The following is a 19,443-nucleotide window of genomic DNA, read 5'->3' as shown; positions in this document are numbered from 1 at the left end:
TGAAATGCTGTCGGAGTGAAGAAGAGAACAGATTTCATGAAACTACTGGGCAAACCGAAGAGGACATGAGGACAATCATCCGGGTCAGAGTACGATCAAACCACGCCAAGAGAAAGCAAAAGGACAGGCGAGGAGTTTTGGATGGACAATTGAGACGCGAGTTCAGGAAGTCGGGATCGCAAACAAAACTACAGGCCAGACTGTTGGTCTCTCTGTCGAGCCACCGTGGACAACGGAAGAAGAGAAAGTCGATCTGAAACTGTTAAAGGAGCAAACAGGAAAGATTTGAAGTGCAAAGTACAGAAAGAGAAACTGCTCACAGTCTGTTAAAGCAGACACAGATGCATCCAAGTCACAGAAGAAGAAGGTAGAGCAGCTTTTGTAACACCACATTCAGACACAACGTCAAGTCAAAGAATTAGTGCTGACTCAGCAGTGCATGCAGGCCAGTGATTGGCTGTTCTGCAGCATTGAATTGGATAGAGGAGGTCAGAGCACAGAAAGTCTTCACAGGATCAGATTCAAGCAGTGCATTAGAAAGAATTAGACACAACCATCCAAACACCAGGCTGGACATCGTACTAGAGACAAATGATCCACAGAATCAGGAGGACAGGGGCAGAAATTCAGTTCATTTGGCTTCCAGCACATGTTGGATTAGAAGGAAATGAACTGGCAGATAAATATGCTGCGAGTGCAACACAGAAGAGAGAAATAAATATGGCTGTAAAACACAGAAAGTCTGAGATTAAATGTGTAATCACATCAAACAGAAATAAGAAATGGCAGGAACGATGGCAGAGAGGGAGTAAAGGTGGACACCTCTATAGGATTCAAAGGAAAGCTGGAGACATGAGAGGAAGTCAGAGGAGCAGAAAAGAAGAAGACAGAATATCCAGGATGAGATTAAACTGGTCACACTGGCCTGAACACTACACATCATAAAGAAACATGCTACAGGGAACTGTGGACTCTGTGGATGACAGGACACAGTGGAGCATGTCTTCTTACGTTGTCCAAGGTCCCGACAGCAGAGACAAACAGTCCAACCAGAACTCCAAAGGAGTCAACGAACACTGAGTGTGACTGAGCTGTTCAGGAGGGCTTCAGGAGATGTTGGGTACAGGCCTGTATTCAGGTTTTTACACAGCACAGGGTTATTATTAGGATCTGATGTTGGATTACAAGCTGTCCTGCTCCTCACTGCAGTCCAGAAGGTGGCGCTAATGCACCTAACAGTTGTTTGCCAACCACCATAAACAAACAGCAGAAGAAGAAGCAGAAACATGGTGGACTCTGTGGACCTCGTTACCTCATTGTAAGGTAACGAAAACACGCTGGTTCTTATTTTGAGGTGATTAAAGACTGATGAAAACAGAAGTATGAAGATTATTTTCCATTTCTGCCAACAGATCCTCTGAATCCTCCACACTGGACCTTTAACACTGACTACTCTTTCATTTTGGGCTCTGGGTGAAGTTCATACTCGTTGGCTGCTTTTCAGCTTCATGGTCCCAGTTTTTGTCATGTTTTGTTGCTTTGAAAAGAGAAACTTCAGACTGAGCTCAATGAAAGTTTGGACCTTTTTAGCAAACAGCTGACGAGCAGAGTTTATCATCTCGAGTGCAGAAACCAAAAGATTCAAAGGTGAAAGACGGAAATGAAAAAGAGAAAATTCACACAGTCACTTCAAGCTGAACAGAAAAGTCCATCCTGGACAGCGGACCATCAGAGTTTGTGGTCGGGGACCTCTCACATCTGGTGTAGAAAGTGTTGAGTTCCTCAGCTGCTCTGGAGGACGGGCTGATAGCAGGACCTTTCTTCTTGTAGGCACGAGCTGCGTTTCCATTACAGTTGTTCGCAAAATAAAAGCGATATTTCTGAAATTTCGACAAAGTTCAAGTGCTACTTGCAGGTGTTTCCATTGAACGGTGTTTTGCGAACTAACCGAAATTCTCGTAAATTCTCGGCCGTCCCGCGAGACGGGAAGATGGCCGAAAGCGTTATGCGTCTCGGTACACTGATCTCAGGAGCCGCTACGGCTGTTGCTGTACTTATTATGAACAGAAGGCGGAGGCAACGTATAACTGTTCAAAGGCGAAGCCCTTATGTATGGCAGGAATAAGGGATTTCTGGGAGAAGATTGTAAATGAGGAATTCACAGACGAACTGTGTATACAACATTTTCGGATGACCCGGGCCACGTTCAACGAGCTTTGCGATGTTCTTGAATCTCTTGTGGCACCAGATGCAACATGTAAATGCGAAAAAAGTGTTTCCATTACACTTTTGTGATACACTTTTATATCGACACGTCTGAAAAACCACCTCATGAGAGCGTAAAAATGTTTTTGCGATATTTGAGAGGATTTTCGAAATATAGGTGTTTCCATTACCAGTATTTTATTGCGATATTTAGGTTTTGCGCATTTCTAGGGGTAATGGAAACGCAGCTACTGATGGTCCTGAGTGGGTTCCAGACGGCTGCTGGTTCTGGTCTCGGTGCTTGAATCAGCTCTGAGTTCACTGAGCTGTTTGGTGAACCAGGACTTGTGGTTTTGGACCTCATGGTGGTTTTGGTTGTGAGGCAGACCTGCTGACAGAAGTCCATATTTGTTGTTGTTGTCAGGATTATGGGATGGAAAGCACGAGCAGCTGAGATTTTCCTCAGATGTGATGAAGTTCTTTCTAAAACGTCAGAGTGACAAACTCTGATCAGAAGCTCATGTTGAAGTCGTCGATTGTACGACCAGATGTGAAACGCAGGAACAGCAGGAACAAAGCAGCAACACTCATCCAGTCAAACTTAAAGCCATGAGTGTGTTTGTCGTGGTGCATGCTGGGAAGTGTCCCTGACAATGTCCACTCACACAAACTGCAGTTTATTGTCTCATATGTACCTCAGCGTGTTTTTGTTTTCAGACTACAGTAAAAATATGTGATTTTAGTCTCTTTACAACTAAAAATGTTCACTGAATTGTTGGATTGTTTCACTTGTTCAGTTTTGTTTGATAAAACCAGAGAAAACTTGATTTGATCACAGTAACTAACAGTCAGTTAAAGTGATCTCAGGTTTTAAAGTTACACTAAAGACGCTTCCTGGAGTCCAGATGAACACGCCCTCAGCTCGCAGTAATCTGAGGTCAGCATGTGTTTTATCTTTATTTGATCAATAAAACATGAACTTGATGATAACTGATGTCAGTGTTGGTTAGATCTGATTAAAGTTTCTCTCTCAGGCCTCTCTGGCTGTTTGGACTTTACTTTCATTCTCTCTGGACGTTGTGGAACAGATTGTTTTCTCCGTCTCAGCCTCCAGATGAAGGTAAAGAATCAACTCTGAAAAGTTTTACTCGTTAGCACAAGCTGTCGTTAGCTTAGCTTCAGCACAAACAGCATCGATCTGCAGCTCCGTCCATCGTTTCTTCAAAGTCTGAGTTTAACTGTGAACTCTGGATGAAGGAGGTGAAAGCAGCTCCATCGGCCATGTTGTGTGGATGTTTGTGAGTGTGAACGCTGGAATAAGAGCAGAAGCAGAGCGAGTTGATCCTCAATAGTTGATGTGGAGACAGCAGGAAGGAGCATTCAGAGGCTGTGAGGAGCTGAAAGCTTTTATTTCTCAGTTCAATCTGTAACTGTGTCACTAAATGAGCTGTCAGAGCTCTGAACTCTCCTCCAACAGCAACGAGTGTCGCTGCTTTTTCTCACTTTGTGCTTCAATGTGATCAAGAATCAAATCGAAGATTCCTCTCTTAATATGACCTGAGAGGGCTTGATAGAGACAGGCTTTTATTTTGAAAGGATCTCTCAGTGGGGGAAAGTAACTAGTTTATTCAAGTTTTGTAATTCAGTACAGTCTGGAAGTACTTGTACTTTACTTGAATATTTCTCTTATTTTATATTTATACTCTGTAAATATTTGACTTTGACTTCATTTTGTGACTTTTCAAATTAAGACTTTAGTCAAAACAAATGATCAGTTCTTTAAACTTCCTAAAAGTCGATAAAACAGTTAAAAGTTGCTCCATGTCGACCTGCTCCAACATTGAAGTACTCGTTACCCATCAGTGATACAGTAATACAGTAATCTCAGTGTTCAAGGAGCCGCTCTGATGGACTTTGTTCTCGCAGGTGAAATCTAATATTTGTTGCTGCCACATTAGTTTGTGTGAAGTGAAGCTTCATTTTTTATCTCAGTTTAATCATCGCGCTGCCTTTGTGGACTTTGGCTCCTTATCAAGGTTCAACGTTCAGCTTCATTGTCTTTGTAACAGGATCGACCAATGAAATGCAGTTATAGCTCCTCCACACTGAACACACAGAGCACAGATACAAATATATTCAAAGATTTGACATGAGGATAAAACACTGAGTTTAGGAAAATATTCATATTCATACACTGACATGTACATATATACACAGATAATCATGTACTATGTGCAGTATGAGTGTAATATACAAGTTATACTGCAAAACCTGAGACAGTGGGAATGAGGGCAGTGCAAAGGTGATACTTGTTTTGTTCATTAGAGGAGCAATAAAACAATAATTTACAATCTAAAACCTGTCAAACGTGTAGCGCTGAGGTCCATCACAATCATTTGGGTGACACTTCACAGTTGGTCCACTTTTATGTCACGTAAATTCAGATCAGATCTGACGTTACTGATCCCATATAAAAATAACGTGACCTTCAGAAGGATGGCTCAGTTTCTCAATGGAAATTTTAACTGGCCATGGTAGGGATAAGGTCGAAGATATATGACAGTCTCAACAATACATAAGCACAGTATAAATATCTGTAATATTGGGCAGGATATTTGTACAGACGTAGTGGATGTTAGCAAAATATTAAACAGAAATAATGAAGTAGTGCAAAAACAGTAGGTTTGTGAAACAGTAGCTTTCCTTCTTACAGACTGGATGCAGCAGTCTGTTACTGAAGGAGCTGCTGAAACCCCCCACTGTCTCATGCAGGGGGAGGGATGGGTTGTCCATGATCGGTGTCAGCTTGGCTAACATCGTCCTCTCACCCACCTCCTCCATGGTGTCCAGAGGACAGTCCAGGACTGAGCCAGCTCTCCTGACCAGTTTGTTCAGTCTTTTCCTGTCCCTCTCTGAGCTTCCACAGCCCCACAGACCACTGCACAGAAAACTGCAGATACAACCACAGAGTCATGAAATGTTTTGAACAGTGTCCTCCAAACTCCAAAGGACCTCAGTCTTCTGAGTAGGTGCAGACAACTTTGGCCCCTCATGTACAGGACATCTGTGTCATTTGTCCAGTCCAGTTCATTGTTGAGGTATTTGTACTGACCCACAATCTAAATGTCCAAACCCTGGATGTTCACTGATGGAGTCTGTGGCACCTTCCTGTGGAAGTCCATCACCATCTCCTTTATCTTGCTGACGTTTGTGTGGGGGTGGTTCAGTCCACACCGGTCAACGAAGTTGGTTACAACCTCCCTGTATTCGAGTTCGTTTCCCTCTGATCCACCTCCAATGATGGCTGTATCATTGGAGAACTTCTGGATGTGACAGCTGTTGGTTTTGTGTCTGATGCGTAGAGGGTGAAGAGAAAGTGGACAGCACTGTCCCCTGTGGAGCCCTGAAGCCTCACATACTGTGGTCTGTTGGTGAGGTAGTTGATGGTCCATGCAGCCAAGTGGCAGTCTATGCCAGCTCCTCCCAGTTTGCCCCTGAGCAGTGATGGTTGGATTGTGTTGAAAGCTCTGGAGGAGTTGTAGAACATGACCCTCATCATGCTCCCAGTCTGCTTCAGATGAGGAGGACATTGATGGAACTGTTGAGTGAGGTGGTGGGAGGGGTATGTAGTTTCTGATGTGGAGGAGGGTAAAGTGGTGTGAGGAGGCTGCTGCTGGTCACAGCACCAGATCTGGCTTCTGGTGGGTGGGGGAGGGAACGGGGGTAGAATCAAGTCTGCTGAAAAACAGATTCAGTTCATTTACCCGTTCCCATTCTCCAGATTCAGGACCCCCTCCACTGTCGCTGCTGTGACCTGAGATGGTTTTCAGGCCCCTCCAAACCTCTCTGGCTTTGAAGGTGGTCCTCCAGCTTCCTCCTGTAGCTGTCTTTGCCTCTCATTATCTCCTGTGTCAGCTCCCTCTGCACCTCCTCAGCTCATCTTTGTCCCCTGATCTAAAGACCCTCTTCTTCCCATTCAGTAGGACTTTCAGTTCTGGGACACTCAGGGTTCGTTGTTTGGGAAACACTGTACCTTCCTGATAGGCACCGTCAGTCCAGTGTTCTCTTGTCTCTGGTGGGACACTTTCCAGACTGTGTGAAACTGGGGAGAGTGGGGGACAGGGAAGCATGATTGAAGTCACCAGAGATGAGGAGGAGGGCCTGGGGGTGTGATGTCTGCAGCTGTGAGACAGTGTGTAGGAGCTTGCATGCTGCTGCTGCATCAGCCGACGGAGGGATGTACACCATTATTGTGACATGGGAGAACTCCGACGGGAGATAATATGGCTGAATGCTAACAGCTAGCAGCTCTATGGCGCTCAGGCAGAACTGCTCCAATGACGTGCCCTACATTGTACCATCTATTGCTCACAAATAACACTTTGCCCCCACTTTTTCTATCTTACCGCACTCCGTCGCATTTCTATCTGCTCTCAGAAGTTGAAATCTGTCAGCCATGTCTCCATGAAGTACATCATGCAAGACTCCCAGTACTCCCTCTGCAGTCTGGTTAGCAATGTTAGCTCTTCCACCTGATTGGAGCGAGATCTCACTTTCCCTCCAAGAAGAAATGGTGTGGATGGTTTGTACAATCTGTTGTCATGGTGCTTCGCTCCAGCTCTGCACCCCCTCTTCCTGATTTCCAGTCCTTCCACTGGGAGTACCAGCAGTGTTGCATAATGCCAACAAGTGTTTGTTTGTATAATCAGTACATCTGTGGCTGAAATGTACTTTTAAAAAGTACAAGAAACCGTAGAAAGAAAATCACAAGTCTCGCCAGTTTTACATCCATATGTGCACATGATCGACCGAGACTAGTGATGGAAGAAACACATTAAAACCCCAAAAAACACACTGAAAGAAAGAAAAGAGGTGAGAGCTGCTGTAACTACCTACCACTTCTTTATCTTGACATTAAAAACAAGCATCATTCAGGCGTAAAGAAACTTCCAGTCATGTTGAATTTACGGAATCTTCCACAAACTGAAGCTTCCTGTCACATTCAGTCAGTGTGTGTCAGTGGAGGTCAACGCTCGTCCAGGCATCAAGTGTGTGTTCACTTCACTGCAGCTTCATGGCGCCATCTAGTGGACTGATAGAAGTACAGCAGCTCGGCCTCACACTGCTGTCTGACTGCATTCAGCTGACACTGATATGGGAGACGAGATAACAGCCAATCAGGGGAGGAGCAGCTGATATTTGACAGGAGAAACCATGAAAGGATGATTTCAGCTGATGTGCACATGAATGATTTGTGTTTCCTCTCCAGATCAAAGTGTGTGTGAGCTGACGTGAGTTCAGCAGCATGAATCGGTGTGAGGACAGAGAGGAGGCAGTCCGTCCCTCTAAAACCAGTCTGTGTGGGGACGATGACGTCCAGACCGAAGCTCAGAGGTGAGATGAGGATCTCTGACCGTCCAGGACTCGTCTCCATGTCAGAGCACTCAAATCTGTCCACCATCATTATTCACACTCAAAGCTCTGTGTGTGTTGTGTTGAAGGCCAGAGCAGCAGGACCCACCAGACTCTGCTGGACCTGGACCTGGACCCAGCTGTGTGTCCTTCAGGAGTGAGTCAAAGGGTTGCCTCTTTGACTTTAAACAGCAACATGTCTCTGACCGACAGTAAGTTGTTTTCAGTGTTAAAGTCGTGTTGGACAATTTGACCTGAAATGTCCATATGTCCTCCTCATGCTGTCCTCTGCTGATGTTTTTCCTCATTAAATCCAGTCTGACCAGTTGTCCTTCTAATGTTCATGTTGTCCTAGAATGATGATGAAGGTCAGAGCTAGATTAGTGTTCAAGGACATTTGTCTAGTCTGTCCCTAAACAGCACTGACATGCCCACATGTGGACACTGAAAGATGAGGATAATGGTGGTCTTCCTGTGTGTCTGACAGGATCTATGGGAGACAAACCTCTGCTGGACCCAAATCTGAACCTGGACCTGAACCCAGCTGCGTGTCCCTCAAGAGCGACCACTCAATGGATGACGTCCTTCATTTTAAACAGCAACATGTCTCTGACAGACAGTAAGTTGTTCTCAGTGTTAAAGTCGTGTTGGAAAATTTGGCCTGAAATGTCCACATGTCCTCCTCATGCTGTCCACTGCTGATGTTTGTCCTCATTAAATCCAGTCTGACCAGTTGTCCTTCTAATGTTCATGTTGTCCTAGAATGATGATGAAAGTCAGAGCTAGATTAGTGTTCAAGGACATTTGTCCAGTCTGTCCCTAAACAGCACTGACATGTCCACAGGTGGACACCGAAAGCTGAGGATAATGGTGGTCTTCCTGTGTGTCTGACAGGATCTATGGGAGACAAACCTCTGCTGGACCCAAATGTGAACCTGGACCTGAACCCAGCTGCGTGTCCCTCAAGAGCGACCATTCAATGGATGACGTCCTTCATTTTAAACAGCAACATGTCTCTGACAGACAGTAAGTTGTTCTCAGTGTTAAAGTCGTGTTGGAAAATTTGACCTGAAATGTCCATATGTCCTCCTCATGCTGTCCACTGCTGATGTTTGTCCTCATTAAATCCAGTCTGACCAGTTGTCCTTCTAATGTTCATGTTGTCCTAGAATGATGATGAAAGTCAGAGCTAGATTAGTGTTCAAGGACATTTGTCCAGTCTGTCCCTAAACAGCACTGACATGTCCACATGTGGACACTGAAAGCTGAGGATAATGGTGGTCTTCCTGTGTGTCTGACAGGATCTATGGGAGACAAACCTCTGCTGGACCCAAATCTGAACCTGGACCTGAACCCAGCTGTGTATCCCTGAAGAGCGACCATTCAATGGATGACGTCCTTCATTTTAAACAGCAACATGTCTCTGACAGACAGTAAGTTGTTCTCACTGTTAAAATCCTGTTGGAAAATTTGACCTTTATTTTCAGTGTCCTTCTTCTTCTCATTCGTTTGTATCCTCACATCTGGAAGCTGCCCAGTATAACCAGTCTTCAGCTCTTGACTCCAGTTGAACATTTCCTCCACACACACGTTCTGACTGATGACTGCATGAGTATGAAACAGTGACTTGATTGAGCCTAACAGATGCTAACGAAGGCTAACCCTGATTCCACTAAGTTCCTCCATCAAATTAACATGTTGTGCGTTTCAATCATGTGACAACACAAACACAAACATGTCAGTGATAACAGCTGGACTGAGATCAGCTGCTGTGAAACACAGAGAGTGTGAGGAAACACACAGTCTGTTTGTGACTGATGCTGCTGATGGATTCACAAAGTCAAGAACAACACTGACGGCGGCATCATGGCGCCTCACATCAGGCTGGAGTTGTGCCTCTGTGAAGACGTCTGATGCAGAGAAGGGTGTTATGGGTAAAGGCTGCAGGAGCTCAGAGAGGAGACAAAGCTCAAAGATGTGTTGTTTGTCCAACAAGTGGACAAGAAGAAATACATGTTGTCCAAGAACAAAAGAAAGAGCCAGAACAAGTTGTATGAGCAACAGCTGCAGCTGTTTCCTTCATGTCGCCCAGAGAAGAACGTTCCAGCTTTCATGTGAAACACAGCTGGATGTGAAATCAGCCTCAGCTTTGCTTTGATCCAGTATCCTCTTCTTCTCTCTTTGCTTTGCTCAGGTTTCACTCACTTTATTGGGACTCATTGCCAGTTTGTGCTGGACAAGTAGCATCCAGTCAGCTTGTGTGAGCTGTGTGATGCTGTCCACACTATTATAGGGCTCAATGAGAACTGGAGGGACTCAAGCAGACAAGCTGCTCAACCAACACAGTAAAGTGAAAGCTGCACAGAAATGCAGGCTGGACTGTTGATTCACGGTGGGATCAGCAGTACGAGCGACACTTTAACGTCAGCGGAAACCATCTGATTCAATGTTGGAATCAACACTTTAGCTCAAAGGACCTTCAGCTGGTGTTTGTCTCTGTGTGGACGGACATGATGTGAGCTAATTCTTCATGATTCCTCCACAGAGTCCACCAGGAGAGCTCAGAGGTTCCCAGTGGTCAGTCTGCCCAGCAGCATCAGACTCACCTGGACTCCATATTTCTGGTCAGTACATGTACAACAGCTGCTTTCACATCTGTTCTGTCCACAATAATGTCCATGCTGCACTTTTTAGACCAGTGGACTGTCAGTCTGTCCAACATGGATCTGATGTTTGCTTCCATGATTTCACTTTGTGTCATTCATATCATCTTCTGTTCCAGCTGCTGGAGGAGAACATTGTCTCTTTTGTGAGGAACGAGCTGAAGAAGATCAAGACGGCTCTGAGCTCAGATTACCCAGAATGCTTAGAGAGTCGGGGGGAGGATGAGGATGAGGATGAAGAGCGGAGGAGGAGCAGCAGAGAGGCATTTCTGAAGATCACGCTGCACTTCCTGAGGAGAATGAAGGAGGAGGAGCTGGCTGAGCGTCTGCAAAGCAGTAAGAGGATTTCTCTAAAGGTTTAACTGCTGGATCAATGAACATTCACTGATGTCCAACAGATGGACCAAAATATGTTCAGACAAGGACATTAAATTCTCATCTGAACTTTACCAATCACCTACTAATTTATTTGTTATTTATTCATTCAGGAAGTCCTGCAGTTTGTCAGCGTAAACTTAAATGTAACCTGAACGAGAAGTTCCAGTGTGTGTTTGAGGGCATCGCTAAAGCAGGAAAGTGGACCCTCCTGAATCAGATCTACACAGAGCTCTTCATCACAGAGGGAGGGACTGGACAGGTCAATGATGAACATGAGGTCAGACAGATTGAAACAGCATCCAGGAAACCACATGGACCAGAAACCACAATCAGATGTGAAGACATCTTTAAACCACCTGGACAAGATGAACCAATCAGAACAGTGATGACAAAGGGAGTGGCTGGCATTGGGAAGACGGTCTTAACACAGAAGTTCACTCTGGACTGGGCTGAAGACAAAGCCCACCAGGACATACAGTTCATGTTTCCATTGACTTTCAGAGAGCTGAATGTGCTGAGAGAGAAAAGGTTCAGCTTGGTGGAACTTGTTCATCACTTCTTTCCTGAAACCAAAGAAGCAGGAATCTGCAGGTTTGACGACTTCAGGGTTTTGTTCATCCTCGACGGTCTGGATGAGAGTCGACTTCCTCTGGACTTCACCAACAATGAGATCCTGACTGATGCTGCAAAGTCCACCTCAGTGGATGTGCTGCTGACAAACCTCATCAGGAGGAAACTGCTTCCCTCTGCTCGCCTCTGGATAACCACACGACCTGCAGCAGCCAATCAGATCCCTCCTGAGTGTGTTGACATGGTGACAGAGGTCAGAGGGTTCACTGATGAACAGAAGGAGGAGTACTTCATGAAGAGGTTCAGAGACGAGGAGCAGGCCAACAGAATCATCTCCCACATCAAGACATCACGGAGCCTCCACATCATGTGCCACATCCCGGTCTTCTGCTGGATCACTGCTACAGTTCTGGAGGATGTGATGAAGACCAGAGAGGAAGGACAGCTGCCCAAGACCCTGACTGAGATGTACATCCACTTCCTGGTGGTTCAGTCCAAAGTGAAGAATATGAAGTATGATGGAGGAGCTGAGTCAGATCCTCAGTGGACTCCAGAGAGCAGGAAGATGATTGAGTCTCTGGGAAAACTGGCTTTTGAGCAGCTGCAGAAAGGAAACCTGATCTTCTACCAATCAGACCTGACAGAGTGTGGCATCGATATCAGAGCAGCCTCAGTGTACTCAGGAGTGTTCACACAGATCTTCAAAGAGGAGAGAGGACTGTACCAGGACAAGGTGTTCTGCTTCGTCCATCTGAGTGTTCAGGAGTTGCTGGCTGCTCTTCATGTCCATCTGACCATCATCAAGTCTGGAGTCAATCTGCTGTCAGAAGAACGAAGAACCTACTGTGAGCGTGCAGTGTCTAAGCTTGTCCACTTGTCTAAAGTCTTCAGAGACAGAGAACCTGAACTAACACATCTCCACCAGAGTGCAGTGGACAAGGCCTTACAGAGTCCAAATGGACACCTGGACTTGTTCCTCCGATTCCTCCTGGGTTTTTCCTTGCAGACCAATCAGAGTCTCCTACGAGGCCTGCTGACACAGACAAGAAGTGGCTCAGAAACCAATCAGGTAACAGTCGAGTACATCAAGAAGAAGATTGAAGAGACTCCCTCTGCAGAGAAAAGCATCAATCTGTTCCACTGTCTGAATGAACTGAATGATCGTTCTCTGGTGGAGCAGATCCAACAGTCTCTGAGTTCAGGAAGACTCTCCACAGATGAACTGTCTCCTGCTCAGTGGTCAGCTCTGGTCTTCATCTTACTGTCCTCAGAAAAAGATCTGGACGTGTTTGACCTGAAGAAATTCTCTGCTTCAGAGGAGGCTCTTCTGAGGCTGCTGCCAGTGGTCAAAGCCTCCAACAAAGCTCTGTAAGTACAAAGATAGTGAAGTTTCTTCATCAATAAATACTCTGATATCTAACTGACTGTTTGCTTCCTTCCTGTGTCTCTTCAGACTGAGCGGCTGTAACCTCTCAGAGAGAAGCTGTGAAGCTCTGTCCTCAGTCCTCAGATCCCATTCCTCCAGTCTGAGAGAGCTGGACCTGAGTCACAACAACCTGCAGGATTCAGGAGTGAAGCTGCTGTCTGCTGGACTGGAGAGTCCACACTGTGCACTGGAAACTCTCAGGTCAGATCAACATTTAACATTTAAAGTGTTAATATGACCTAAAGCAAACAGGGACAAAATGATTGATTAGCAGCTAAATGCAAGAAGGTTCTTGTGGCTGAAAACAACATGAAGCCTCCAGTTTGTTCTGCTATGCGCACACGGCTTTGAACGTATGGCTCAGCAGGTCTGCAGACAGAACGTATTCCCTCAGCTGGGAGTCTGGATCCTCATAGAGGAAACCATCAGGAGAAGAATTAAAGTTCAGTCTGAAAGTGTGAACAGAAGCTCGCCGGGGGCAGGTTAGGTGTGTGGTATCAGTTACCACAGAGATCTAAGCAGGTTAAAAGAGAGAAATCTTTGTGACACTGAACACTGTTCTCGGCTCCACAGACCTGCTGACCATCGGTCTCTGTTTGGAGTTCAGCCCTCTGGTTGTGTTTTTCTCTCGGTTGCTTTGTAAAACAAATAGCCGGCAGTGCTCATGCGGTGGATTATGAGCTGTAGTTTCCCCGAGAAACACACCAACCTCTTTGGCTGTCAGAGTCCCTGTCACGACCCAGCCTGAGTGGGTAATCCCGACCACAACCCATCCTCAGATCAGGCAGTGATCATCCCTCCCACCTGGCCTGGTGCTGCTCCACCCTTTGCTGACGGAGTGTCTCTGGGCTGGACAGAGTGGACAGGCCGGAGTCCACGGCACCACCTGCCACCAGCTGCCCGTCCACACGCACCGAGCCTGGAAACATCACTGATGCGGCAGGGCAGCGTTTGTTTTGACCAGAGAGAGAGGACTCATCAGGGAAGATGGCGACTGCAGGGTCCATCCAATGGCTGGACAGACTGCTGTTGGCAGGTGCTGGTCCAGTCTCAGAGCTGGATCTGGATCTGGGTCCAGTTCGCCAGAGAATGAAGCAACGTGGTGCTTGATGTGTGTGGCCATCAGGAGGGATTGTGACAGCCTCAACCACAGACACAAGCAGAGCTGCACAGAACACAGCCTCTATGGCTGACTCCAACTGTTCCTCTGAATATATCACACAACTCTGAGCTTTCAGTCAGTGGAACAGCAGCACAGCTGTGTTCTTACACACATGAAGACAATGAATGGACGCCTGCGTGGACTGAGAGACGCTCAGTGAATTATTTCCTACCAACTCAGTCAACTTGTAGCTTGAAACTTCATTTCTGAACATCATTTCACAAAAACTCAAAATATCAATGAGCCTCATTTTCTCCCAGATTTATTTTTTACATCATGTGACATTGGTTTCTGGATGTCTGTCTAATCGTGATTCTTTAATGATTTATTGTCACATCTACAACATGTTTATGATGGAACAGCAAAGCTTTGAACACATGCTGAGATGAGACTCAACATTTTAAAATAAATGTTCTTTTTCTTCTTGTTCTTCAGACTGAGTGTCTGTAACCTCTCAGAGAGAAGCTGTGAAGCTCTGTCTTCAGTCCTCAGATCTCAGTCCTCCAGTCTGAGAGAGCTGGACCTGAGTGACAACAACCTGCAGGATTCAGGAGTGAAGCTGCTGTCTGCTGGACTGGAGAGTCCACACTGTGCACTGGAAACTCTCAGGTCAGATCAAGTTACTGTTTGTTGTAAAAGCGTTGATGTCTTTCTTTAACCTCAGAAGTCCACACATTTGACACAGATGTTCATTGATTGGCAGATGTTTTCTCTCAATGTACCTTTTATTAATGAAGTCTGGCTGAGATGGAAATCCTCATTTATGTTTTGTTGTCATGTGACTTTGATTGGTGGACATCACTTCATTCCTGATTCAGTTGTGATTAATTAGCACAAAGGTGTCGCTGAGGACCTCAGGAAGTGAAGTGTCGAGTGTGAAGTCGTTGACCTGAAACAGAGAAACTGTTGAGAATTATTATGTGTTGTAACTCCTCCCACGTGATGCTGCTCAGCCTATCAGATCTCTGCATTGTGAGAGCAGTGATTGGATGGACAGCAGGGCCCTGAGATGATCTTCCATGTGTGTTGTTGTGTGTGTTTTCAGGCTGTCAGGCTGTCTGATCACAGAGGAAGGCTGTGCTTCTCTGGCCTCAGCTCTTAGATCAAACCCCTCCCATCTGAGAGAGCTGAACCTGAGCTACAATCATCCAGGAGACTCAGGAGTGAAGCTATTGTCTGCTGGACTGGAGGATCCTCACTGCAGACTAGACACTCTCAGGTCAGATCAAGTTACTGTTTGTGTTGACAGATTGAAGTTAATTCTGTACATTTAGAGATTCGTTTAGTTTAAATAGTCTCTCATGTCAGGATTTGAATCTTTCAGTCTGTTTTGTTTATTTTCAGATCTCTGACTGAGATTGATGATTTTTGAGTTTGTCAAATGATGATCAGAAATAATTTCCCAGCCTGCAGTTTTAGATCGCACGTCAGAAAAATGTGTGCACGTGTCTGGATGTGTGAATTTAAAAAAAAAATCCCTCAAATTCGAGTTTGCAGATGTGCCATAAAGTTTTGTCACGATAGAAATATTTTCCATATCTGTAATTAAAATCTGTGCAGGAATATTTTCTACAGTGAGGTTTCACAAAGTGCAGCATGGCTCATTAAATCTGATGAATTTACTGTTGATCAGAGTGCTGAGTCATGGGAAACATGAATCCTGAAGCACTATGAGTCAGCAGTTTGAGTCCAGCACAGAGGCTGTCTCATGTCAAGCTCAGTGGGATGAAGGACAAAACAAATTGGACCAAACCAGGCTTCCTTTGTGTGAGCTGCCTCAACTAAACATGAACTCCAGGCAGAGATAACGGCATCACGATGGTGGTTATCAGCTTCCTCTGTGAACTCAGGTGTCCTTCATCAGGTCTCTCAGACTCTGAAACTTCACTGCTGAAAATATCTGAAGTGTATTCAGATTATCTGTTTGCACAAAACATTTTCAAACAAGGAAACATATTTCTACAGCTAAACTTTCATTTCTGAGATTTTTTCAGTCAAACTCACACATTCAGATTTGTGCATACTATTTTTTCACATGCAAACAAAAGATGATGTTTGACCGAAGGCTGTGAAATTATGTCTAAACATCATTTCACAAAAACTCAAAATATCAATGAGCCTCATTTTCTCCCAGATTTATTTTTTACATCATGTGACATTGGTTTCTGGATGTCTGTTTAATTGTTATTCACTGATGATTTATTGTCACATCTACAACATGTTTATGATGGAACAGCAAAGATTTGAACACATGCTGAGATGAGACTCAACATTTTAAAATAAATGTTCTTTTTCTTCTTGTTCTTCAGACTGAGTGACTGTAAGCTCTCGGAGAGAAGCTGTGAAACTCTGTACTCAGTCCTCAGATCCCAGTCCTCCAATCTGACAGAGCTGGACCTGAGTGACAACAACCTGCAGGATTCAGGAGTGAAGCTGCTGTCTGCTGGACTGGAGAGTCCACACTGTGCACTGGAAACTCTCAGGTCAGATCAAGTTACTGTTTGTTGTAAAAGCGTTGACGTCTTTCTTTAATCTCAGAAGTCCACACATTTGACACAGACATTCATTGATTGGCAGATGTTTTCTCTCAATGTACCTTTTATGAATGAAGTCTGGCTGAGATGGAAATCCTTGTTTATGTTTTGTTGTCATGTGACTTTGATGAGTAGACGTCACTTTATTCCTGATTCAGTCACGATTAATTAGCACAAAGGTGTCGCTGAGGACCTCAGGAAGTGAAGTGTTGAGTGTGAAGTCGTTGACCTGAAACACAGAAACTGTTGAGAATTATTATGTGTTGTAACTCCTCCCACGTGATGCTGCTCATCCTATCAGATCTCTGCATGGTGAGAGCAGTGATTGGACGGACAAGAGGACCCTCAGATGATCTTCCATGTGTGTTGTTGTGTGTGTTTCAGGCTGTCAGGCTGTCTGATCACAGAGGAAGGCTGTGCTTCTCTGGCCTCAGCTCTTAGATCCAACCCCTCCCACCTGAGAGAGCTGGACCTGAGCTACAATCATCCAGGAGACTCAGGAGTGAAGCTGCTGTCTGCTGGATTGGAGGATCCTCACTGCAGACTGGACACTCTCAGGTATGAAGAGGCTGCTGCAGCCACAGTCAGTCAGTGTGAAAGAGGAGGAAGAGCTGGAAACATGTTGTCTGTCTTTTTGCTTGATGGTGGACGTGAGTGAGACATGAACAGTCAGACATGTAGGAAACCTTTGTCCTTTGATCACAACATAAACACTGGTTGAACGTGAAAAGGACATATTTGTGTTGGAGGTCTCAATGAGAACATCTCCAGGAACAAACATGATAATGACCTGTTGGTCATCATTGATGCAGTTTGGACAGATCTCTGCATGGTCAAAGAACTGTCTGTCAGTGTGACAAATGTCATTTTTGTCCTCAGAGACATAAAAACAAGCTTCCAATAAGTCCAAAGAGTTGTATTTAGTTCAAACTGCTGGAACCTGACAACCACAGGACAGAGCAGGACTTCTGAGATGCTTCATTCAAGTGTTTTTCTCAAAATGTTGGACTGTTCCTTCATCAGTGGACAACAATTGGACTGAACATGGTCTTCACAGCAAACATGGCTTGTAAATATTTCCCTGTGCAGACATCAAGTGGCTCTTCTTGTTCTGGTGAACTTCAGGAAGTTTGACATGAAAAGATTTCCACACAACAGAGTCGTGATGACTCGTCTCAGATGTTGAATTCATTGACAGTTTTCACACTTGTAATGAACACATGAGGCACGGTCAAATGTGGGACATGACGAGGACAAGCGTGTCCAACAATAAATCATTAAAGCTCTGTTGGTTTGCTGAGTGAAGACAAAGTCAGACTGATTATTAATTATCACAGGTGGGAGAGCAAGAGAGCGATCAATGAGTGAAGCAGCTCAGAATAGAAGTCAGCAACAGATTGAAATGAGGAAATGAGCTGATGAAGGCAGATTTAATGATGAGAGAGAATCAGTGTCGCTGTCAGTGTCTGAGCAGAGCTGAAGAGGGAGAAGCAGGCCGCATCAACATGTTGTGTTTGTGTGTGTGAGAGTGATGTAACGTCCATGTTTGCATGCTGAAAGAGGAGGTGCTGCTCTGACCCCCCTCCTCCTTTCAGGGTGGAGCCTGCTGGAGTCCGATGGTTGAGACCAGGTCTGAGGAAGTGTAAGTGTGTCTTTCATTTGACTGATGACAACAAAGCAGAGCACATTCAGCCATCTTCAAACTGTGACATCACTCATTCACATCTCTGATGTCATCATCAAACTGTCCATCAATCAACAGCTGATTGATCAATAACTGCAGCTGTTTTCTTCTTCTTCTTCTCTCCATCAGATTCCTGTGAACTCAAACTGGACACAAACACAGTGAACAGATACATCAAACTGTCTGACAACAACAGGACGATGACGTATGTGAGAGAGGATCAGTCATATCCTGATCATCCAGACAGGTTTGACCACTGGCCTCAGCTGCTGTGTGGAACTGGTCTGACTGGTCGCTGTTACTGGGAGGTCGAGTGTAGAGGAAGAGTTTATGTATCAGTGAATTACAGAAGAATCAGAAGGAAAGGAGACAGTAAAGAGTGTTTGTTTGGAGGGAATGATCAGTCCTGGAAACTGATCAGCTCTGATGGTGGTGGTTACTCTGTCTGTCACAATAACAGAGAAACACTCATCTCCTCCTCCTCCTCCTCCTCCTCCTCCTCCTCCTCCTCTGTCTCTCACAGAGTAGGAGTGTATGTGGACTGTCCTGCTGGCACTCTGTCCTTCTACAGAGTCTCCTCTGACTCACTGATCCACCTCCACACCTTCAACACCACATTCACTGAACCTCTTTATCCAGGCTTTGCACTCTGGTCCTGGTCTGGGTCTGGTTCCTCAGTGTCTCTGTGTCCTCTGTAGGAGGGACAGTCTCCTCCTGTTGGACAAACACTGCTGAACAGATCAATTGAGACTGTGCAGGATCTCAGTCACATCAGTCTTTCAGGTTATTGGAATAAATTGATCAATGAACTTTGTTGAAAACGATTGAAAAGTTTCCTCATTTACTTTGTAAACTTCTTCCACTTCCAGTCCTTTAAAGATGGAAGCTGTGATCATTAAAGTGTGGAAACACTGTTGACTTGAACCTTCAGCTGTGTGTTGATTTCAGTTGTGGATCTTGTTGCAGTCAAAGCTGAATGTTGCTGTGAGTGTTTGTTGTGTCTCTCAGATCAGGACTAGAGGTCCACCGATATGCTTTTTTCAGGGCTGATACGGATTATTAGACATCGAGAAGACGGATAACCGTTAAAATATCAGATATCATCTTGATGGTTTCACTTCATGTTGTGTTTTCATGGTTCATTTCACTCAACAACATCGAGCTGAAGCAACAATCAAGTGAGCACAAACTGATTCCTGATGGCTGAGAACACTTGAACTGTTTGTTGACGTATGAAGACATGAGGACGGAGACAGCAACGTCCAAGATCCAAGACAAGTGACCACAGCCAGAGCAGCACAGGTTTCCCTCAACACCAGAGACAACCTGAGGGACGTGGACCTCGTGAGCAGACGTCCACTTCATTCAAACAACTTCATTACCGCCAACAAGTCTTCAGTTGGACCAGC

At 45.1% G+C, this 19,443-nt stretch overlaps 1 protein-coding gene across 1 annotated transcript; it reads left to right on the top strand.

Moving 5' to 3' along the window:
- Positions 1-7,379: 7,379 nt before the first annotated feature.
- Positions 7,380-19,070, top strand: LOC139328093 (NLR family CARD domain-containing protein 3-like). Its single transcript, XM_070958189.1, has 10 exons — positions 7,380-7,599; positions 7,707-7,829; positions 10,163-10,241; positions 10,400-10,616; positions 10,769-12,596; positions 12,682-12,855; positions 14,252-14,425; positions 16,735-16,908; positions 17,946-17,992; positions 18,164-19,070. Exons 1-10 carry the CDS (start codon positions 7,511-7,513, stop codon positions 18,730-18,732), a joined length of 3,474 nt encoding a protein of 1,157 aa, XP_070814290.1. The 5' UTR covers positions 7,380-7,510; the 3' UTR covers positions 18,733-19,070.
- Positions 19,071-19,443: the final 373 nt, after the last annotated feature.

The sequence above is a fragment of the Chaetodon trifascialis genome (genome assembly GCF_039877785.1).
Source record: "Chaetodon trifascialis isolate fChaTrf1 chromosome 24 unlocalized genomic scaffold, fChaTrf1.hap1 SUPER_24_unloc_1, whole genome shotgun sequence".
Classification (NCBI taxonomy): Eukaryota; Metazoa; Chordata; class Actinopteri; order Chaetodontiformes; family Chaetodontidae; genus Chaetodon; species Chaetodon trifascialis.
The sequence above is the reverse complement of the archived record's forward strand: the minus strand, read 5'-3'. Positions and strand labels throughout refer to the sequence as shown.